Raw genomic sequence first — 23501 nt, 5'->3', positions numbered from 1 at the left:
TCATATGGTTGCTTCTTCAGGCTTCGACTTTATCCAGTACCTTCTCATATGGTTGCTTCTTCAGGCTTCGACTTTATTAGATGTTGCCAAATTGCTTTCCAAAGTGGAAATTTAGATCAAGTACCAATTTACACATTTATGACAGGACATCAGAATTGAAGTTGCTCCATTTTCAACATCTAGTATTGTTAGATTTAAAAATTTTTGCTGGTCTAGAAGTGTGAAATGGTAATGGTTTAAATTTTCATTTACCTGATGACTAATGAGGTTGAGCACATTTTTATAACTTAATTGGCTAGCCAGTGTTCCTCTTTGGAAAAATGCCTATCTTCTGTCCTTTGGGCTTTTATTTTCTTGTTGATCTATTGTGTTTACATGTTGAGGATATTAATCCTGTGTTGCTTATGTTTATTTATTTTTGAGAAAGAGAGAGAGAGACAGACAGACAGAGCATGAGTGGGGGAGGGGCAGAGAGAGAGGGAGACACAGAATCCGAAGCAGGCTCCAGGCTCTGAGCTGTCAGCACAGAGCCTGAAACAGCGCTCGAACTCATGAGCCATGAGATCATGACCCGAAGTCAGATGCTTAACTGACTGAGCCACCCAGGTGCCCTAATCCTGTGTTGCTTATATTGTTAGGAGTATCTATTCCCAGTCTACCCTTGAGAAATCTTTCTAAGTTGCACCTTTTTTTAAAATTACATTTTGTAATCATCAGAAGACTAGCGTTGGCCATGCTTTATCTTTTCACTTATTCATGGTATTTTTTGATGCACATGAGTTTTTTATTTTTTAAATGATTTTTTAAGTTTGTTTGTTTATTTAGTTAGTTAGAGAGAGGAGAGGGACAGAGAGAGGGAGAAAGAGAGAATCCCAAGCAGGCTGTACACTGTCATTGCAGAACCCACTCGAACTCACAAACCGTGAGATTAAGATCTATTTGTCAGTCTATTTCCCTTATGGCTTGTGTTTATTGGTCTTGTTTTAAAAACGTTTCCCTAGCCTCGTCATACACACACACACACACACACACACACACCCCCACACACACACACAGACACAAAATCTGCCATGTTTTGAACTTTTGCTTTTTATAATTAATTCTTTCACTTACCTGGCAACTTTTTTTTTTTTTTTTGTAGGAGCAAGGAAAGGTCTTTATGGGTTTTTTTAATTTTGTTTTTGGTATGCTGTGAGGTGTGAGGGTATTTTGTTCCACTGTGATCACCACTTGTCCCGATACCCTTGATTAAATTGTCCATTCATTCACCAATGATTTGAAATGCCTTTGTTGTCCTACATTAAGTTATTCATTTATTCATGGGCCTGTTTCTGAGCTCAGCAGCTTTTTTGGACTTTGAGAAAGTGATATTTGACGGGGCTGTGCCAAAAATGTACTTAAAAAAAGATATACAGATGGCCACAATGCCAATGGATTGTATTTTATTCTAGAATATTACAAAAAGGAAAAGATGCTGATCCCAGGCTAGATGAAATTATTTTTTTCTGATGGCCGACTATATACTTTATTTTAAATTTTTTAAAATTTATTTTTATTTTTTGAGAGAGCAAGTGCAAGCTGGGGAGAGGGATAGAGGGAGAGAGAGGGAGAGAATCTTACACAGGCTCCACATTTAGCGCAGAACCGGACATGGGGCTTGATCCCACAACCATGAGATCATGACCTGAGCTGAAATTAAGAGTCGGACGCTTAACTTTGACTGAGCCACCCAGGTGCCCCAATTTATTTTTAAACATTAAATTTAGGGTGGCTAAATTTAATGAGCCTGAGCCTGAGCTGTTCTGTCAGCACAAAGCCTGATTGTGATTCTTTTTCCCTCTCTCTTGTCCCCTCTCCCGTGCTCTCTCTCACAATAAATAAACTTTTGAAAAACACATTAAATGTAAACATTTAAATTAACAGCTAAGTTGTGTGGGGTCAGTTATCATAGGCTATACAACTGCATTATAACAAATTACTGAAGATGCTGTGCATAAAATACTTTATCAAATGTGGTAGTTATATCTAAGTTTATTAAGTTTGTGGACAAAGCAGTTCAGCATGTGAAATCGACCAAAAAAAAAGAGCTCTATCTGGGGAACAATTCAAGTGCTAGTAAATGTGTTAAGCCGGGGCCCACGTACCACCTTAAAAAAGAAACATTACTCAGTTTTTTGAAGACCACAAAATTGTGCTTAGCTAAGCAGTGAAATCCATGTGGTTATCTGTCTTTCTTCATACTCTGTAACTCATCTATTCCCCAAAGTGATAAGAGGCAGCTCACAGTGTTAAAAACACATTTAAAAGAAGAACAACATCAGCTGCCATATTGTATTGCTCCCCTATTCCAACCCCATGCAGAACGATTCCCTTCTAAGTATTTCCAGGATCTGATGTCTTTAATTTCACCTCTAAAAAACAACCTTGTATTAAGTGCAATGTTGTATAATTACTCAAAGCCTAGCCAAACCTAGTCTCCTGGTGATTATAAAATGTAATTAAAATGAAGTGTATCTTAGAAAAGATTTCACAAGGGCATGCCTTGTCAGTCTTGTCATTGTTCTGGGAGTTCTCTGTCATACGCTAGCCAGTGGGATTTGAATGGAATCATCCAGGATGTTATAGCTACAATTTCTCACTCTTAGATTCTAAACCTTGTAGTGGTAGCACACTGATTTAATTTGCTTACACAGGGAACTGATTCTGACATTCTTTATGCCCAAATAACTCAACACTATAAAGTTTGTGAGGGCAAAAAGATAATCATTTGTTTGTTCAATAACACTAAGGGTACTAACATGTGTCAGGCCCTGGTGGGGATACTGAACATATCAAGGTGACTAAGGCCCTCAGAGACATCCTCCAGTCTACCTGGGGAGACTAACTCACAGACATAAAATAGCGGGCTGGGGTCTCCTGATCCTGCATGGTGTGCCCCATGGACATTTGAAACAATGAGGGTAACAATCTAAAATAGCGAAAAAGGGACAGAGGAAGGAGGGAGGGACTGTTTTTCAGTCCTTGAACGGAAACTCTGATGGTTAGGTGGAAGATACAGTGAAGGGATAGCTGTATATTTTCCAGGTTTCTTTTTTTTTTTCTTTTTTTATTCATCCTCATTTCAGATAGAAATGTTTAAGGGAAACCAGGGAAGGACTGCCAGGAACATAGCAATTTGGTTTTCCAAGATCATTATATTTAGTACTTTAATGTCTAGCTTTTGAGGTGGGGGTGAGGGTGCTGAATTTAAGAAAAAGTAAACAGTTCTTAATTATACCATACTGTGAGACTTGCTATGCTCACTTCAAACAAAAATAATCCGGCCTTTTCCACATTACAGAAACCTCAGTGATTAAATGGGATCGATTGTCTGAGTGGTTATGATTGGGGGTTATTACAGTTAAATAATGCTAAGCCTTTAAGATGAGCAGTAAACTCCAAATGGAATTCATGGCTAAGAATATCAGTGAGGCTGTCTGTTGCTTAATACAGTATTTATCACCTCCCAGGGAAGACAAATGATCTTTCCTGTTTGGATAATGTATTAGGTTTTTTTGAAATTCATATATCACCTGATAAATTTTATATAATACCAACACAATAAAACATTCCTGGAATTGGACATGTTGAACAACATTGCTCCTTCAACAAATGAACTTGCATAAATTACTTTATTTAAGAATGCCTCATAGATCTTTTCCTTTTTGTTTCAGCTGTGCAGTCCCTTGGGTGCAGTGGGTAGCTCATTCCCAACACCTGACATCTAGATTTCTCTTAAAACAAACAAACAAACAAACAAACAAACAAACAAACTCTTGCAGGGGTGCCTGGGGAGGTTGAGCATCCGAGTCTTGATTTCAGCTCAGGTCACGATCTCACGGTTCGTGGGATTAAGCCCCACATCTGGCTCTGTTACAATAGTGCAGAGCCTGCTTGGGATTCTCTCTCCCTCTCTCTGCCCCTCCCCTGTTCACTCTCTCCCTCTCTCTCAAAATAAGTAAGTAAACTTAAATAAAAAATAAAACATAAAAAAAATATTGTAGGTTAAATCTATTTGAGTAGGTTGGATGTGAAATGACGTAAAGTGTAAGCTGTGTGATAAGGGCTACAGTTTTGCCCTGAGAACTGGGCAAGAGGACCCCTGCCCTGGGTCCTGGTTTCAAGAGGCCTTTCACTGAGGCTGTCCTAATAGCTGTGCCCCTCACCACTGGGTGAGCTGTCTGCCGTGCCAAGGGGTGTGCCTGTGTCCCCTTCCAGAACACAGTTTGTATCCCCGAGACTTGAAATTTCCTGCCCAAACCACTCAGAGCACACTTCCAGGGCCCATGGGGGTCTCTTTCTCAGTTTTCATCCCATCTTTCTGATGGAAGACTCCTCCTGGGCTCTGGCAGGTGGGCGAGGTGCTGCTGCTGCTGGGGGTATGAGCAGAGAAAAGGTGGTGGGCTGAGGGCCCTGGCCTGCCAACATGTTTTTGCATTGAACTGCACAGAGTTTGAGAATTCTGAATTGGGACCTGGCCTTCCAGGTGTAGAAGTGAGATACTTACACGTTAGGAGAGGATGTATTTAATGGTTTGTAGACTCATTTACAGCTTTAAATGGTGTATGGATGCATTTGCGCCCTGATCTCAGATCCCACAGTGTAGGAATGAGCCTGAGGAACTGCATAAAAAATGTTTAAAAATATGGACAGTGAGTACTCATAAAAGCTATGTTTGGAAGAATAATGGCAAATATTATATTGTGTCAAACAAGCTCTTTGTAGAGTCAAAAATTTTCACATGCTTTATGAAACTGAAAATAGGAGTGCCTGGATGGCTCTTTTGGGGGAGCATCTGACTTGATTTTGGCTCAGGTCATGATCCCAGGGTGGTGGGATTGAGCCCTGCATGGGTCTCCGCACTGAGCATGGAGACTGCTTAAGATTCTCTCTCTCTCTCTCTCTCTCTCTCTCTCTCTCTCTCTCTCTCTCTCTCTCCCTGCCTCCTCCCTTGCTCTCATGCATACAGGCTATCTCTCTAAAAGAAACAAACAAATAAGAAACTGAAAATAATCAGTTGAAATTTGAAAATCTTATCTTAGTTCCCTTCCTCCATTTGTAGAAGATGCCCTATGTAATGGGCATGCATCCTTTTTTTCCCCCACTGAGTATTCGATTGGCAGAAAGTTCTAGAGAAAAGGAATAGGTCTTCATTTGATAAAAACCAGGTTCAGTGCACTCAGAGAACACTTGACATTAAGGAATACAATGGTGAGTTATTATGGCAGATGAGACATGAACAAGAAATAATTTCCCTCTTGTCCTTGATGATGTCTAGTAACTTCAGAGAAAAGGTTCATTATCGCTACTCTCTATTCCTTTCTTTTCATCCCAGCTGCAAAGTCACATTCTGAACCCAGCCTGTTCAGGCTAGCTTTTCAGTCATCTCTGAGATTCCAGTTGCATTCATCCTGCAATGTTAAGTGCCTTCTCTGGAAAGTCCCAGGGGTGTAAAGATGTCCGGACCATGAGGAAGCCCTCAAGTGGCTCAAAGACAGGAGAAAACAGACAGGTGTGTGTTCACACTTGGCTATTTTTACAGCCAATAGGAACACAACCAACTAGAATTGGAGGATGACCAGGGTCTGTGGTGAAGAGCAAGAGAAAGAACCAGAGAAGAGGGGACACTGTTGTGGTTCTAATTTGCATTTCCTTAAGGACTAATGAAGTTGAGCTGCTTTTCTAATGTTTATTGGTCACTTGGAGAACCTCTTTTTGAAGTGTCTCTTCAAAATCTTTGGTTCACTTTTTCTATTGGGTGATCTGTCTTTTCTTACCGCTTTGTACACATTCTGTATGTATTCCAGATATGAAGGACAGGCACCACTTTGACATACCTTCCAAGGAAAGAGAAAACCATCGCAATGCCTTTGGCAGAATTAATCTGTGCATCTTGTGTTGGGGAAGAGTAGGAGGTGGTGTGACTTTAAGATCATGGATGAGGAAGGGAGCCAGCCTGGTGTTCTGCTGGTAAGCAACTGGATGGCTCTGCTGCTTCTTAAAATACTGAAATAATTCTATGCCTCTTGGAAAGGAGCTGCTGCCCTGAGCCCTCAGGGCCTTTCCCTTCTTCTCTTCCTCTCTCCTGTCCTCCCCTCTGTTTCCCTTCCCCCCTCCCTTCCTCCTTCCCTCCTCCAGTCGATCTGCACTGAATACTTCCCATTGGCATAGATAGCCCTGAATAAGAGTTAAAAACAAACACCAGGAAGCATCCACAGGTATATTTCTTCAGGCACCTTTTTAAGAACCTCATCTTATGATAACGCTAGAAGACGAAGATTGTTGTTATCCCCTTTTGTCCGATGACAAAACTGAGAACCTGAGAGATTAGGCAATTTTCTCAAGGTCACATAGAAGTAGGTAGCAGCGAATGCTAGGAATCTAGCCCAGGAAGTTCACTCATGGATGCCATGCACTTAACCACTGTCACCGCTGTGCTGTGCTGCCCGGGAGCATGGAGATCGGCATCAACCTGAATGGCACTGCTGGCAGTTACAGAAGGACAGGGAAGGGAACCATGGCTGTCAGTGTTCAGTCAGGAAAGCAGAAACCACTCTGCCTATCTTAAAGAGGGTGTATTTGCATTTTTTAATGTTTATTTATTTTAGAGAAAAAGAGAGACAGAGACAGAGACAGAGACAGAGTGTGAGCAGGGGAGGGGCAGAGAGAGGGAGACACAGAATCTGAAGTAGGCTCCAGGCTCCGAGCTGTCCGCACAGAGCCCAATGTGGGGCTCGAACTCACGAACTGCGAGATCATGACCTGAGCCGAAGTCAGATGCTCAACTGATTGGGCCACCCAGGTGCCCCATAAAGAGGGTGTGTTTAATGCAGAGAATTGGTTCTAAAGGTATCGGAACCAATTGGCAGAAGGAGCAAAGAGGGGACGATGGCACTCAGAGTTCTGTAACTTCAGAAAGCTGCTATTGCTAGCAAAGGAGGAAATGTGTGGACCCGGAGTCCGCAGAAACACTTGCCCCTGCGGCTGCTGCCTGACTGGGACTCCAGGAGCCACAGTCCTGCTGATGCTTCTGGAGTCTGTGGGCACCGGTGGCCCTATGCCTCTGCTGCTGTCGCCTCTGCCCCCGCTGTTGCAGGAGCCCACTGTTGACTGCTGGAGCCACCGTTAGGAGCAGGAACAGCTGGCAAAATCTGGAGCAGACTTTTACCTGCCTCCTGCCCAAGAATGCCTTCCACTGACAGAATCCAGAACTCAGATGGCAAGGGAGCCCGGAAGATGTTGTCTGTGGCCTTGACATTGAACATGCTAGAAGGTCAGAATGAAGCTGAGAGCCAAAGCGTATCCTACATACTCAGTATTGCCCAAAGAGATGTGGGTACAGGGAAGGAAAAAAAAGCTTATTTCGTTGAATCTAAGATACAATTGATTGTAAGATGTACTACCATACTATATACCATTAAGAGAGAAAAATGCTGTGTAAATATGAGGTACACTCTACTTCTAGAGATGTTAAAGCTTGAAAAAAAGTCCCTCTTAAAACTGATGCCTTATGGTAAATGCCTGCCCCACGCTTGCCTGTAGTCTAATGGGGTGGATCCCTATAGAGATCTCATCATCATACAATCCAAGTGACGTGACAGGTCACTCCATGACCTGGATAAGAACAGTGGTTTAGGACGTTTTCCAAAGGAGTCTGAACTAAGTCTTAAAAGACGAATCTGAGTTTCTCAGGAAATGGTTTTCCAGGCAAAAATCTTTTTTCTGAGAGCACAAAGGCTGGATGAAGTTGGGTGTGTCTGGGAACTTGAAGGGGTTTAGAATGACTGGAGGATTGTGAGGGTTCAGTCACGCAGGAGCTCCATGTGACGCACTTGGACATTTTCCCACAGGCTGACAGCCGCTGCCGAAGGGCCTTAAAGCACCATCATAAGTTCATTTGAAATTTGACTCAGGATCGCAATTCAGTTGGCTCCCGCTGGTGCGGCTGTAGCTGTTAACTATTGAAATGCGTCCTTACTTGGCAATGGCTCCAGGCCCTCCTGGCAGCCTCATCCACCCCAGCCCCTCCCCTGGGCCCCTGCAGATCCAGCAGCTAAGAAGTAGTGCCTGTTGGAACGTTTAGCTAAGCTACCCCATGGTGCTGTTGCCTCGACATCCATTTTGTTTGGCCAAGCAGCCCGTGGGGACCTTCAGTTGACCCTCACCCCTCACGCAAGCACGTGCCCTGGATAACAGCCCACAGGATCACAGACACATGTAAGTTCCTGATCGGATTTCCCCAGCAGCCCTTATCGAGGAACGGTTGCCCTCGCCCCTCAGGGTGCCCCTTAGATAAACCTCCTCGAGGCTTATCGCAACTCTGCCCTTTTTAGTTTGAAGTGACCAATTTGGCCTTAGCCTGGGAACCCCAAAGCGCTCCACCCACAGGGACTAATGAAGGCATGTGCCCAGGTCCTGACTCTTTCTCTGTGTGCTCTGCCTTGACCTCCCCATGTCCTGCTCTGAGGCATTGCCGAGCACGTCCTCCACGACCTCCATGCTGGGCAAGTAAGAAACTTCTCCATTTCAATTTCTCCTGCAGTCATTTGTTGAACCATGGCTCACAATCTACCACCCTGTGTTCTACTTAACAAATGTTATTTTAACCAAGTCATAACAGGCTGGCTCTTTGATTATTTAAATCTTGTTAAATATTTTGAATGTCATCCCTGGATTCGCTACAAAAGTTTAATGTTTAGTTTTGTTAGTTCTTCAGTTTGCCTTACTGAAAGATTCAATGGTGTTTCTAAGCCGGCGGTCCTCAAAATGTGGTCCTAAGTCCGACGGCATTAGCATCACCTGGAAGCTTGTTGGAACTACATATTTCAGGGCCACCTGGATGGCTCAGTTGGTTACGTGTCTGACTCTCGATTTCAGCTCAGGTCATGATCTCATGGTCTGTGAGTTCAAGCCCCACATTGGGCTCTGCGCTGACAGTGTGGAGTCTGCTTGGGATTCTCTCTCTCCCTCTTTCTCTCTGCCCTTCCCCTCCTCTCAAAATAAATAAACTTAAAAAAAAAAAAAAGAAATACACATTTCAGACCATCCAAGAGCTACTGAAACACACTCAAGGGATAGAGCCCACTCATCTGTGTTTAAACAATTTTTTTTTTATGTTTTATTTTATTTTTGAGACAGAGAGAGACAGAGCATGAGTGGGGGAGGGTTAGAGAGAGAGGGAGACACAGAATCCGAAGCAGGCTCCAGGCTCTGAGCTGTCAGCACAGAGCCCGACGCGGGGCTCAAACTCACAGTGAGATCGTGACCTGGGCCGAAGTCAGAAGCGCAACCGACTGAGCCACCCAGGCGCCCCTCACTCATCTGTGTTTAAACCAGGCTTCCAGGAGATTCTTGCTGTCATTAAACATCCGAGTAAGCCATCCTTGAACCGTTGGCTATAATTAATCAAAGGCATACAAACTTCTGTATCCTAGTAGTCTAACCAAGGGGTCAGGGTGGATCTGATCACTTTGAGGATGTAGCATGGAAACACTACTTGGATGAACAGTTATTACATTTCAGTAGATTGCTATGCAGTAGAATGTTTTGGGAAAGGTCTGAAGGGTTTTGGAGCTGTGTTACTCAAGTCTTTAATTTTCTATACTTTGTGAGTCTTTGACATCTTTGGGCCTTGTGGACCCGCAGGGAGGGCCTCCCAGATTAGCTAATTCCTAGAGATAGTAAATGACTTGCCTTGTAGCGTGCCTTTGAAATGCAAACCAACCCGGGGCACCTGGGTGGTTTAGGTGAGCGGGTGAGCAGCAGACTCGGTTTTGGCTGAGGTCGTGATCTTGCGGTTCATGGTTTTGAGTCCCTCATCGGGCTCCACCCTGGCAGTGAGGAGCATGCTTGGGATTCTCTCTCTCTCTCCTCTCTCTGCCCCCCCCCCCCCATTTAAGAAAAAGAGAGAGAGAGAGGAAGAAAAAAAAAAAGAAATGCAAACCAACCAATTCTGCATCCATCCCCTCACCTGCCTCCTTTTCTCAGGCTCCTGCAGTCCAGGACATCATCCATCCAGAACCTAAATCACACCAAGGCCAGGTGCTTGACAACTAGAGACCCCTCCTATAGACCACCACCTGCTGACATTATTCATTATTCAAATTCTACCTTCCTAAGCCTGCCTCAGCTGCTTAACCTGCCTGCCCATTTCTTTTTTTGAAAACCACAATAAAAGGCTTTTGTGCATATTTTCCCCTTGCTCCTTCTGCCACCTGACCAACCCCAGTGCTTCCCCATGTGGCCCTGTGTGACATGGCATGCCCCTTCCTCTCGAAAACTGCAAGTAATAAACTCTTCTTTCAAAGTCTTTCTCTGTGTCTGTCATCTTACTATACCTGTTAAAACCAAATCCTGGGTACATTTCCAAACAAGAGTTCGACAGATTTGAGTTCCCACTGGGCACTGACAATTTGCCCACCATGTGACCTTGGGAATATTACCTATCCTCTGACAGTTTCCCTGTCTTTGAGTGTAAAACAGAGAAGATTCCTATACCATAAGACTGCTGTAAGGACTGGGGATAATACACATGACGTGAATGTGCACTGAAGAAGCTGTATGGCCAAGGGTGTGAGAAGATCAAGAAATAAAAATCCCCCCAGGGGCGCCTGGGTGACTCGGTTTGTTAAGCATCTGAGTTCGGCTCAGGTCATGATCTCACGGTTCAAGTTTCAGACCCGCGTCAGGCTCTGTGCTGACCGCTCAGAGCCTGGAGCCTGCTTGTGATTCTGTGTCTTCCCCTCTCTCTGCCTCTCCCCCACTTATGCTCTCTCAAAAATGAATAAACGTTAAAAAAAATGTTATAAAATCAAAAGAGAAAAAGAAATGAAATCCCCCTTTAGGCTCAGAAGTGAACAGTACAATACACGGATAGAAAGCCTTTCATATTTATATACCTGTCCTAGTGTTCACTTATGAGCATCAGCAAATCAGGAGATATTTTGTGCATTGCTATTCTTGTTGCCCAACTGAACAAAGGTTTTCCTCATATTTAATGATGACTGCTGTTCCTGTTAAGGAAATAAGAGCTGATAATTAGTCTTTTCAACAAGAGAATTACAGGAGGCATAGTTTATCGCTTTTCCTAGGTCTCAAGAGTCATTTTGACATGCTACACCTACCTTCACTAATTACTTGAGGTAGATAAGCAAATTTATCAAGTAACAGGGCAGAGAGAAAAGAGGTTGGAATTTGAAACCTCTCAGGCCTTGAGACAAATACCTGCTGTGTGACCTTGGGCAAATCACTTAATAGCTCCAAACTTCAGTTTCCTCATCTGTAAAAGGAGACAGAACACCTAGCTAAGAAAGATGTTGAAAAAGATCAGAGATAATGTAAGTAATGAGTCTCATTGGTGGAAGGCCTGGGACTGGAACCCTCCCTAGTCTGAAGGACCTGCCAACAAGTAACAGAGCTCTGCCACAGCCCTCAGCTCTCGAGTTTTCGGCATTTAGCTCTTCTTTCTCTTTGTTCCCTCCCTCTCTCCCTCCTCCTTCCAGGGGATGGATGAATACATTTTTCAGGTTTTGAATCATTTCCTTCTTCCTCACTGAAATTGCAGCTCACATGGGATTTTACTGCCTGAAACAGAAGACCCTGTACAGCCAAGTAACGAGCAGATGCGCTCGTCTAGCATAAAGACTCAGCTTCAGTTGTCTTCCCGCCACTGAGGCAGGGCACAGGTTGCAGGATTCACTTACTTCTGGATGAATGATCTTACCTGTGAGTCCGGCGGGGAGAGATGTAAATGCCCAGGCAAGTCCCATGTTGGGGCGGGCTTTGGCCTGTCTGGAAGCCTTTCTTTTCCCTCAAGCTGTCTGTTCTTGCGGGTCCCCCTGGAAGTCTCCCCAACAAATCTGGCCCTCAGGGATTTCTACTTTCCTGGACACTTGTTGGCCTTTAGTGTTCTGTGACTAAGTTGCCAAGGGTTTTGCATATTTTTGTGACTGAGCCCAGTTTGCCAGTCTGGAATCTCTGGCATGGCTTCTTTGTCTTCCCTCACAGGGCCTTGTACGGGGCCAGGCACCCGAGAAATGCTCAAGAAATTTCTGCTGATTCCATTGACCGATTCTAGTTAAAGCTCCAGATAGTCCTGGATGTTCTTTTAAAATATTTTTTTAGATTTATGTATTTATGTATGTATGTATTTATTTATTTGTTTTAGAGAGACAACTTGTGTGAGCGGAGGAGAGGGGCAGAGGGAGAGAGAGAGAATCTTAAGCAGGCTGTATACTCAACACAGGGCTGGAACCCATGACCCTGGGATCATGACCTGAGCTGAAATCAGGGGTCAGACGCTCAAATGACTGAGCCACCCAGGTGCCCCGATCCTGAAGGTTCTTAATTGAAACAATTGAGTGGGTGCATACCAGATTATAAAGCGGACTTCCCTGCAGAGTGACTTTTCAGTTAACTAATTTTCACAGCTCTTGAGAAATTATAAAATTTTTTGACATCCTCCTTTTTTATCCCAGAATGACACTCTACCCCAAAACACACTAAGTAATATGCCATAGTTTTAATACAGTTTTAGACAAAGACACATTGACCAATTTCCCTAACACGACAGCTTGTATTCAGAGAACATCAAATGGAACAGTTTTGAGAAGCCGGCCGAGTGCGAGTGAACATTCTGCTTTCTGTATGTGTGCCACATAGGTAGTATCTTCTATTGCTCTTTAGTCCATGGTTTCCGTAAAGGGCCAGAGAGTAAATAAGCTTCATGGGTCATATCTGTGTTGCAGGCGACTCAACTCTGACCTTGTAGCATGAAAGCCATCGTAGACAGTATGTAACTGAATGGGGGTGACTTTATTTCATAAAACTTTATTTACAAAAATAGGCAATGGGCCCGATTTGGCCCATGTGCCCTAGTTTGCAAACCCTTGCTTTTGTCTTTTGTAAGCACTCATTATATTTCTCTGTACTTTGAACTTCTTTATTTTGCTATAATTTTTTTTCTGAGCTACAACTTTTTTCTTTTCTCTTTAAGATTTTTTAAAAAGTAATTTCTATACCCAATGCGGGGCTTGAACCCACAACCCTGAGATCATGAGTAGCAAGCTCCACTGACTGAGCCAGCCAGGCACCCCGTCTGTGCTACAAATGTGTTTTTCAATGTAGTTTGAGTGAAAGATAATTGACATCTCCCAAAAGGTAGAAAAATTAATGCAGAAAATGGCACAGAATGAAGACTGCACCTTCTAATGGGTGATTCACTGGCACCATTTCTCCTACCAATCCTCACCCACTCTCAAGTCTTCCTTATTCCTTTGGTGAGTAAAATAAAACTTCATTTCTTGCATTACATGAACAAACTGTATTTATTTTCAACACCGCACAAGTTATTACTTTTATAGGCTTGTTTTCATTGTTGAGTTAATACATTTTCTTTCTGCATTTGCACATCTTAGTTTGGGATGGACTGCATCGTAGTTTTCCTATTACAATTAACGGAAGTATTTTTTGGTTTAATGGCTTTTCACTTTGCAATTGAGAGTTCAGGAATGATTTCATGTGGTTAAGTGATGGATAGGTGTAGATCAGGGTAAGTCCCCATTGCCCTCACCTCTGGGGAAATCACCATTCCAAGGTGGGTGAAGGCTACCCCAGCCGGCAACCAGCAGCCACCACTGCATGCTAGTCTGGACCCAGAAGGTGTGAGGAGACTTAGAGAAGAAAGGAAAGCTGGAGGAGGTGGGTCCTGGTGTCATGTTTGTGTGTATGGCCTCTCCCACGTGCACAGGGACCTCTCTCAAGCAGGCAAACAGTGTATGGCAGTGATCCTCTCTCCCCACCTTCCCCTTTCCTGAGTTTGCTATGCTGCTTGAGGCTGATCCTTGGGTCTCAGTGTTGTCATTTGCAAACCAGAGATAAAAAAAAAAATACTTTTGCCATCAAGCACGTAAGTTTACCATGAAGTTAAAATGGGATATGAAAGTGCTACACCTAGGTGATGTATCGTTATCATTTGAGCATTTAGAAGGAATTGGGAAAAAAAAAAAAAAAAAGAAGGAATTGGGAGCCTGAGAGACCCCCAGACACTAACATCTGAGTTTCCTCAAGCTGCTTTTTAAGAGTGAATGCCTGGAGCTAACTTGCCTGATTTTCCTTGTTCTTATTTCTCCCTTCACTGCTATGGGCCATGGGCTGTAGGTGCTGGGGCTGTAGCATTGAACTTGATGGACATGATTCCTGACTTCATGGAGCTCACAGTCTTAAGAAGTACTATGGAGTCAAGTCCAAAAACTCTTCTGAGAATCCCATCCTAGGAGCCAAAGGCCTGCTAAGATGTGTATGGTGTAACAGCAACAAAATAACATCAACAGCTAATGAGCACATAATATCTACAATATACTGTGATGTCATAATTTGGACAAACGCTTATGCTTTTCTGGCTTTGGAGCAACATGAAATGAGCAGAAAGTAAGGTAGGATGTGCTTTGGAATAAACCTCAGAAGAATCCCATGCTAAGGATCTAAGACCTGACCAAGACCAGCCGGATAGGACCATGAACACGTGGCCATGTTATACTGGGCTCAACAGCGTCTGCTAGCTCTGGTGTGACACACAAGGCCATGGGCACAAGTTTTGCATGACAACTGTGCTCTACTGGTTTTCAGACTGAGCCTCCATCCCCACCCCCACTGTCCTATGACCTATAGTGAAACAAAAGCAGATAAGTAGTAATTGTGTTGAGAATTAATGATATTTGTATCACTGGATAATAAAATCGGTAGCATTTCAATAGCATTGGGATCTCAGTTGCCCTTCCCCATGAAGAAAGCAGATTGTCATAATTTAAATTGTTAGCATAATTAAAGAAATCAAAGACCCAGTCATTAACTGAGTCTTTCCAGAGAAACAAATTGCCTTTGATTTTATCCTGCAGAATCTGCTGAAATGGGCATTTTATGTAAACACAAAACTATGAACCAATGGCTCCCTCCATGGGACTGGAGGACAAAATACCTGGGGGCACTTTCCATCAAAACATGCAGGGAAGCAAAAATCTTTTACCATCTCTTCTGTGGTTGCTAATAAGCTGAATTCGATCACTTACCCGCGTTCTGTACAATTCCTAGCACCACAGAGAGGAAATGCTTTTTCCTTTTCCTTAAAAAAAATTCCAGTCAAAACCATCAGCCTCCGTAGGTTGTCTTAATTGCTACTTTGCACTGCACTGGACTGTGACTCTGATTTTTGGCACATGCCGTCATACACAAAGTTCCTAAAATAAAATGCTCCAGGATATCCCAGGAACTCTTAGAGGGCTTTAAAAAGGGACTTGCACACAGAAACAATATCTTTGATGGAGACAATTCAGGCGAGCAGAATGATTATTGCAAAAGAATTACGTGATTCATTGAGACCTTAAAGTGGGTCCGGAGAATCCTTGCCACCTAACTTATCATGGTTTGGAAGAGTTTGATGAGAATCCAGTTTTGATAAAGACAATTGTTTTTTCCTCCCCAAGTGACTATACATTTAAATAGCTAAAACATCTGTTCAGCAGCATAGTAAAACATGTACACTCAGAACGCCTGAGAGAAGAGCCTGCCAAACAATCGGTTGAGAGGGACTTTGCTGGGGGGAGAGCCCCAAGATAAAGCAACCACTGTTTGTTTTGTCTGGTCAGGGGGAAAGCCAAGGCAACCAATATTTTGGGTTTCTTTTATTTCATTTGTGAAGAAATATTTGAGAAAGGGTGGCGAGGGAAGATTTTCTGACGGGATTTTTTAAAGCTGTCTTTTAGTAGAAGAGCAAGAGAACCTTGGATGTCAACGCCTCACAGGTTCTTGAGACCAGCCACCAAACCACAAAAAGTGACTTTCTCTTCGCGTGGCCTCTACGTCCCTCCTGATGGAAGCAGAAATGGGGAGCAGCACGGAGCCTGGAAAAACAGCCAACAGAGGTACTCGAATCGCCCTGGTTGTGTTCATTGGTGGCACTCTGGTGCTGGGCACGATCCTCTTTCTAGGTAAGTGGGGCGGTGAGGCCAGGGAACAGGGCGAGTGCAGTTAAGTGTCCTTGTGCTTTATCCTGGCAAACCTTGTCAGGATGCAGGCGGGGGTGGGGGGCCGCTTGCACGTGTTAGTAGGTGGCGTGGCCTTAGCTTCTATTAAATATGTAAGTGCGAAAGGGGCCTTTTCTTTAGGACGCGGAATGAATAAATACGCCCAAGCACGAGGCATATAGTCCATAATGTGAAGTGGGTATAAAGTGGATTCCGGTGGCTGGAGGATTTGGTCATACTGGGCAAACATTTCCTTTACGCGTTACATTACATTTAGCAGAATGAATGTTTGTGATTTCATAGTCAGATACTTTCATTTATTTTGTGAGGAAAGACTTTTACATTGTGATCAAAACCACGCTGGAATTTTTTGCCCCTTTGATTTTTGTTAATGTTTGCCTGAACGAATCATGAAATTTAACTAAAAAAAAAAAAATACAAAGCAGTCTTTAAATATGCACCTTGATGATATTCTTCAGTGCCTTTCTAATCCAGTGACTCTGGTGGGATGAAATGTTAACTCTGCCTTTCTAGTAGATTTAAAAATTAATATGAAGGAAAACAGAGGTTTTCCTTCCAGCATTTGAAAGGTACTGGGATTCAATTATTGTAATGACTCTTGGTAAGAATGATGTACCCAGAGAGCATATGTGATGAAAAGCACATTCCTATGAATAAGGATGAAATGTCTTGGAAAGGGGACACAGGTGTTCTAAAATTGTAGGCATTTTGAGCCCTTGATTATTACCCTTTGTGTTTTTTTCATACAGCTCATACTATTTCACTAGCTTGAAAGGTATATAGGAACAAGCCCTATATTTAGGAGAGTTTAGGTGCAGTCTGAAATACAGCAAGCCTGGAAACATTCTTTGGGTGTGTACAGGTTTCAGGAGGCCATGTTTGTTTTGGCAAGGGAAATCAGTGATTAAACTTTACAAGAGTTAGGGTTGTGTGGTTGAAAACTCTGCTAAAAGCAGCCAACCATCTTTCCATGTTTTCTGTGGCTGAAGATTTAGGAAATTAGATAGGTTTATTGCTTTCAATATACAGCTAACCTCCTACTCCTGCAACTGAATTTGTGGCTCTCAAACACTTTTCTGAGATTTCTCAGCACTTGGGATTTAGACGTGTCCTACCCTGAAGTACAAACAGGAGGAAAAGTGATACAGGCATGCCGAGGGACTACATAGGATGTGGGAAGTGAGTGCAAAGTTAGACTATTTGTGTTTTGCGAACACTCCTACACTCAGAAATCCCAATGATGATTGCTTATTGAAAAATATGTGCTCTTTTTAACGATGTTACTATTGCTTGAGCATTTTGAAATTCCACCATTATGATTACATTCTGAGGCCGTTCCATATTAGTTGGAATATTCTCAATGGCAGCAAATCTTTGTTCTTTAAGAGGAGATGATTCTTTGGAAACAGCTCTAAAGGTTTTAGAGCATAGTAAAGTTCATGAAGCCAGGCAATGCTATTATGGGTAAGGAGGCCTGCATAAAGCAGAAAAAAATAACTTTGCAGTGTGCCCAGTAACCTGGCTCTTACTGCAGATTTCTAAGAGCAGCCTGAATGATGTTAGAGAATAAAGGTGTGGCCTCCCGACACCCTCACTACTCAGTGCGGTCCATGGACCAGCAGCATCAGCACCACTTGGGAGCCTGCGCTTCAGCCCAAGACCCACTAATTCAGAATCTGTGTTTTCATAAGACCTCCAGGCGATTCATTTGCAAATTAAAGTTTGAGAAGCATTGCTTTAGCTGACCACGTCCATTTGGATGTATACATTTGGGGATATTTGCTTTAAGATAAATGCACATTCTTTAGTAGCTTTTGTCAAACATCTCTGCACTGTTTCAGCCTTCCTTCAGCCAGACCCTTCTTTACTGCCTAGTCCCCCAGGCTCTGCCAGCCACCTCCACCCTGCACCTAGTGAAGTCCTCGTCTGAAAATCTCTAGGGACCTGAAAGGCAATGCTCTGTGTGACAATATTCTGGTTAAGTCCTCTTCTCCTCAAGGTGCTTGCTGGTTGATATTTTTTCTGTCTGTTCAATTTTAGGCACAGGTCTGCAATTTCTAGCATCCCTCTTTGTATTTTAGGTTCTGGGCTAATCTCTTTCCTAAATCTTAGTCCTTCCACAGTAAGAGCGACTGCCACTGGCCTTGGGGTGGTCTCAGAGAAGCTACAGTAATAGAATTTAAAACGACAGGTATAACCATATGCCAATAATCAGTTTATTTTAAAGTGTCCTTTCTTTTCCTCCTCCCTCACCTCTTCATCCCCACAGTCTCTTTCTCAAATGCAATGGTGGGCAAACTTTTTCTGGAAAGGGTCAGATAATAAATGTTTTCAGCTTTCTGGGCCATACAGTCTCTGTTGCTGCTACTTGACCCTGTCGTGGCAAGAAAGCGACCGCGGACAAATGTGTACACAAATGCGCATGACTGTGTTCTGATATAATTTGATTTCTGAACATTGAAATTTGAATTTCAGATCATTTTATGAAATATTCTTCTTGTGGTTTTTTCCAACCATTAAAACACATAAAAATCATTTTTAGCTCACAGGCTGTACAGAAACTGGCAGGAGACTGGACTTGGCCCCATGGGCCATAGTATGCTGAGCCCCTGCTTTATGGTTCTTCTCATGCTGCCGATATGTGGATGACTCCATTGCATTCTGAGGTCATTTCCACTGGTTGCAGAAAAATCTAAAATGAGAAACCAAACTGTTGTTAAGTTTTTTTAAAGCACCTAACCAGTAAAAAGTAATACTATCATGTTTTATATTAAAAATGTTTTCCTTGTTGTCCTGATGTCTCTCACCTGCACCCTCACATTATCTGGGTTTGTTGATCCTTATTTATTTGTGGGATCTCAACCCTGCATGGATATAATGCTCTTCCTCGAGGGGTGAGGTCTGTCTGCATCTCAATTAATTTAATTTAAACCTCCCTTTTACTCATATTCAGATAAAGATACCTAGTTCTGCTTCCTTAGAGGGTTTGGGTCAAGAATTCTTTTCCATGAAAGTGGTAACTCTTTAAGTACAGCATTTCATTAGCTTTTTTTAAACAAATAAGATAAGGCTAGTATCAAGGTGGTACTGTTCGTAATCATAACAATGTTGCTTATAATAAGGCTTATTTTCTCATTGTAAAAAATAACACAGGCTCATCAAAGAACATTTGGTAAACATATAGAAGTAGACTGAAGGGAAAACGTCCCCCATGGTTCCCTCACCCAGTCCTAAGAAAATATTCCATACTAATGTTTATGCTGCACATTTATATTTTTATCTAACTTTTCTTTGCTCTTTAAAGAAATCAAAACACACCATTATGCTAAGATACTTCTTAAAGATAGGCCCGAGATGTTCCATAGGCAGTTTTCTTGTATCTGTATTGTATCACCAGTAAAAAGGCTGTTTGGAGGATGGCAGCAAAGAACAAAGACAAAGCAGGCTCCTCTTACAGTGTGGGTTAATAAAGAATACAAATCGTCACACTGACAACAGATGTACAGGTCTTCCATTTCTAGCAGAAATATCGGTACCGCTATGCTTTCTGATCCTGCTTCTCAGTGGACAATGCCACAGAAAGCCTTGGCTACCCTTCACCCTCCACCATCCATCTCCCCACGGTCACATCTCCAAATGATTCCTTATTTCTGCTCACAGAGTACAGCAGTAATGAACCCCCCTTAACTTCCTTGGCTACCAAGAACATTTTCGAAATCTAAACCCACATCTGCTAATGCCCAGGTGCTGCCTGGAGTTGACAACAGGGCACCCTTCTGTCTTTCTGCAGACATCCATTTAGATAATATTGCCAGCCAGATGGGTGAAATTAAGCTATTGGTGAAAAGCTAATTCCATCTCACAGGGTTTTGGTTTTGTTTTGTTCTGGTGGAAGTAGTTGGAAGCTTGGCCCACATGCTGCCTCTGTCCAATAGCTATGCTGAGCTAGATGGCTGAATAATATCCAGTGTACTCCCCCAACCCCTTCACAGATCTACGGATAGTTTACAAAAGATTCAGAACTTGAAATGCTTATTTTCTCCTTGCACTCTGGATTTGCTCCCAATGGTATGGTTGGTAAGTTTCACTTTTTTTCCCATCTCTAAAATGAGAATGTAGTTGTAAACAAAAAGAGTGAAATTCTGAGACTTAAGTCACGGATAATTGGAGATGCAGGAGACTTTAGAGATCAGCTAGCCCAGAGGCCCTCACACCTGAGCCTGCATCACAATCACCTGGGGGGCTTGCAAAAATGCAAATGGCTGGGCCCCACCCCCACAGTTTCTGATTCAGGTCAGAGGTGGGGCTCAGTAATTTGCCTTTCTAAAGAGCTGCCGGGGCGGGGGCAGTGGATGCCTGGACACCCACTCTGAGAAGCACTGGTCTAATTGTACCCCCTCATCTTATATTCCAGAGAACCGAATTTCAGAGCAGCCAAGAGGCTCACCAAGGTTACTTAGCTTGTGACCAGAGTCTGGCCCTGAGATAACGAGCCAAGTGGATTTTTCAATTCTGTGTCAATGCTGAGAAGGATGAACTGACATCACGTGTCTAGCATATGTGCCTGACTGTGGGTTACCTGATGGTGGTCTGCTACCAGCCAGTCATTTCTTTATTTTGGTCTGTTTTTTCAGTGAGTCAAGGTTTCTTAAGTCTCCAAGCTAAACAGGAGTACTGCCTGAAGCCGGAATGCATCGAAGCTGGTAAGTCAGTTCTCCCTCCTGTGTCAAGATATAATTATGGTACCTTGGGGAGAGGAAGAGAAAACAGGTGGTATTTTTAGTATTCTGTTTGCTTGAGGTTTACCATGTACGAAATGCAAGTTTGATGAAATTGAAAGTTTACTTTCGAGTCTCTGTGTGAAGTTGTGGAGTGCAGGTTTCCTGTTTTCGTTTTCTTGGCGGAAAAACAGCTGTGCGGTGTTCCAAGTCATTGTATGGAAATCGGGAAGGGCTTTAGAAGGCCCGATGGCCTTTCTTAAGACCGGAGCAGAGAGACCATCGGCATTCTTTGGGCCTCAGCTCGATGTATGTCCGTATTTACCATAAGCAGTCTCTCTGAATCATTTGGTCAGTGGGTCTGACCTGTCAGCCTCCGAGCAGGAACCCTCTGTAAATCTGTGCTTCCGCAGTCACGTGGAATCACTTCAGGGCCTGGCGAGTCAAGCTTTTCTTGAGGTGACTGGGCCATGTATCAGTGGGTGCTCCACAGTGAATATGAGGGTTTCAAGTTGCCTCAGTTTTGCCACAGCTATTATATTCCGTCTGTAGGGAAGAGGGTTAGGGTCTAGATTTGCAGGGCCCAGAGTCCAGCCTCCCACCACCCCCCACCCCGTTCTTTAAGTGGCAGGAACACTAACTTATTTTCCAAGGGGAAAGTCATAAGGAGGAATTAAGCACATGGCCCTTCCACTTCCTCTTGGTCTTAAGGGATTAATGAATTAATTTGCCAAATATTTGCTGCAAGTCAGGCCCTGACGTAGCAGTGAAGGTGAATGATCAGGTAGGGGAAGAAAGACCATCAATACACATGAGGTGATCACTGTGCAAGAAAAATACCGACTGGTGGTAATGTTATGCAGAAAATCAAAATATTAAAGTAGGACACTGTGATAGCAAGTGACCGGATGGCTAGACTGAAAAGGCTGAGAAAGTAATGCTGAAGTGACCCTGAATGAGAAGGGACTTGCTGTGGGAAGATGGAGGAAAGGGCTTTCCAGGTATGGGGAACAGCTGGGGCAAAGGTCCTGGAGCGGAAGAGCTTACTGGGTGAAGGGGCAGAGGGCAGGTGATGAGGGTCAGTGGGGAACCCAGGTGCCAGTGATTGTGGGGTTGTCCTAAATGTACTCAAAAGCCTCCGGAAGGTTTTGAGAAAGAGACATGATCTTATTAGCATTTAAAAAGATCTCAGCGGAGTCTCTCTGGGTGGTGAAGAGAGCATAGGGAGCAAGATGGAAGAAGGTCATCAGGCAGGAGCTTATTTCAGTAAGCCAGATGAGAGGTGATGCTGTCTTGAATTCTGAGATGGAAGGGCACAGTGTACAGGGTTTAGGCGCCAGAGGGCTGTGAAAGGATTTGATGTGCGTTGTGAGAAAAGGCAGAGAATCAAGGTAATGCTTAAATTTTTAGAGGTGGCAGTGATTGAGATGGAGAAGACTCAGGTGAAAAAGCTTTTAGAATCAGCGGCCTTATACAAAGGTAATGGATTAGACAATTATGTTATTTTTTTGTCCTATTCTTGATCGATCGATATATATCTTTTAACCAGGCATTGTGTTAAGAGACCTACAGGTGCCATGTCATAAAATCTTCATTAGAACCTGGTGATGTCAGTGCTATCACCAGGCCCAACTAGAGATGAGGATATGGAGGCTTCCAGAAGCTAAATAACTTGCCCAGGGTCACCTCCTGAATTAGCAGGCTGGCTTCATGTCTGTTTGCTCTCCATCATTGCTTTGGTGCCCTAAGGCCGTGCCACGAAACTCTTTGGCCTTGGTCCTGTCTTGCTCTTTTTTCACGATACTATAGACCTACTAGTGTGAGGTGACTAGACAATCGTTTCAGCTTCCTGATCTCATCCCAGGAATGGCAAGAACGCTTTGGGAATTCCCACGCCCTTTCCTGTTTCCACCTTGAGCAGCTGACCTAGAGTTTCCCAGTGGAGAGAAGATGGCCTAGAGTAGAGTGGGGCACCAGGTGGGGCTGTCAGAAATCAGATTTTAGTCTTCATGTCACCTTGTGCTTTTGCTGTGGTACAGTCCTTGCAGATGTGTGAGAATGAAATTTTTGAACTAAAAACTTTTCATTTTGAGTTTAGGCAACTTTTTGTATGGACAGCCACTTACTGCATGTGTTTTATCTCTATTTACACATCGTAATAATGCAAGAGGAAAACTTACAGAATGACATTTGATAATGTCGCCTCCTGCCAGCTAGTGTGTTTTGCCTGGCTGTTCTGTTTTTAATTTTCACGTTGGCGAATGGCTTTCTAATATTGAAAAAATTACTGATTTTTCTGTTTCTGTGAGGAAAGCCTCACCAAGGATACATCCTTTTCAGTGTAACATGAGCTTCACTGTGCTTAGGGGCCTGCAAAACAGCTGTTAAGTATACACTGAATAAATGTGGCCCAAGGAAGTTCTCAAATGAGAAAAGGTGGGAAGGTTTGGGGCCCAAGTGCATGGGCAAGGGAGCGGGGGTACCCTAGTGAGTGCGTGCGTGGGCGGGACCTGCGTGGGGGCGCGTGCGTGGGTGAGGGAGCGGGCCCGCGTGGGTGCGTGCTTGCACGTGTGTGGGCGATGGAGGAGGGGCTGCCTGCGAACGAGGGCAAGTGAGGGGGCCTGCGTGGGTGTGTGTGGGGGGGGTGGGGGGTGGTGCCGCGTGTGTGAGCTCTGCATGATGGAAGACAAAAGTGACTGATCAC

At 43.5% G+C, this 23501-nt stretch overlaps 1 protein-coding gene and 1 long non-coding RNA gene across 6 annotated transcripts in view; one reads left to right on the top strand and one right to left on the bottom strand.

Annotated features, from left to right (window-relative positions):
* Positions 1 to 23501, top strand: part of PHEX (phosphate regulating endopeptidase X-linked) — a 259915-nt gene that overhangs the window by 12498 nt on the left and 223916 nt on the right. For 3 of the 5 annotated variants that reach the window (XM_081793111.1, XM_081793113.1, XM_081793109.1), the window contains 3 exons: positions 5847 to 13316; positions 14197 to 16022; positions 20714 to 20782. In XM_081793111.1, coding sequence (XP_081649237.1) covers positions 15905 to 16022; positions 20714 to 20782 — 187 coding nt within the window. In that variant the 5' untranslated portion in view covers positions 5847 to 13316; positions 14197 to 15904. Of the gene's footprint in view, positions 1 to 39; positions 13317 to 14196; positions 16023 to 20713; positions 20783 to 23501 lie in introns of those variants that run through there. The other 2 variants (XM_081793110.1, XM_081793112.1) reach the window with 2 other exon arrangements.
* On the bottom strand, positions 18630 to 22028 carry LOC145714061 (uncharacterized). Its single transcript, XR_014136781.1, has 3 exons — positions 20925 to 22028; positions 20659 to 20825; positions 18630 to 18771 (listed from the first exon to the last, which is right to left on the bottom strand). It is a non-coding gene; the product is annotated as an uncharacterized LOC145714061 (long non-coding RNA).

This window comes from Panthera onca, chromosome X (assembly GCF_046562875.1).
Source record: "Panthera onca isolate mPanOnc1 chromosome X, mPanOnc1 haplotype 2, whole genome shotgun sequence".
Classification (NCBI taxonomy): Eukaryota; Metazoa; Chordata; class Mammalia; order Carnivora; family Felidae; genus Panthera; species Panthera onca.
Note: the sequence above shows the minus strand (reverse complement) of the source record. Positions and strands in the feature narration are given on the sequence as shown.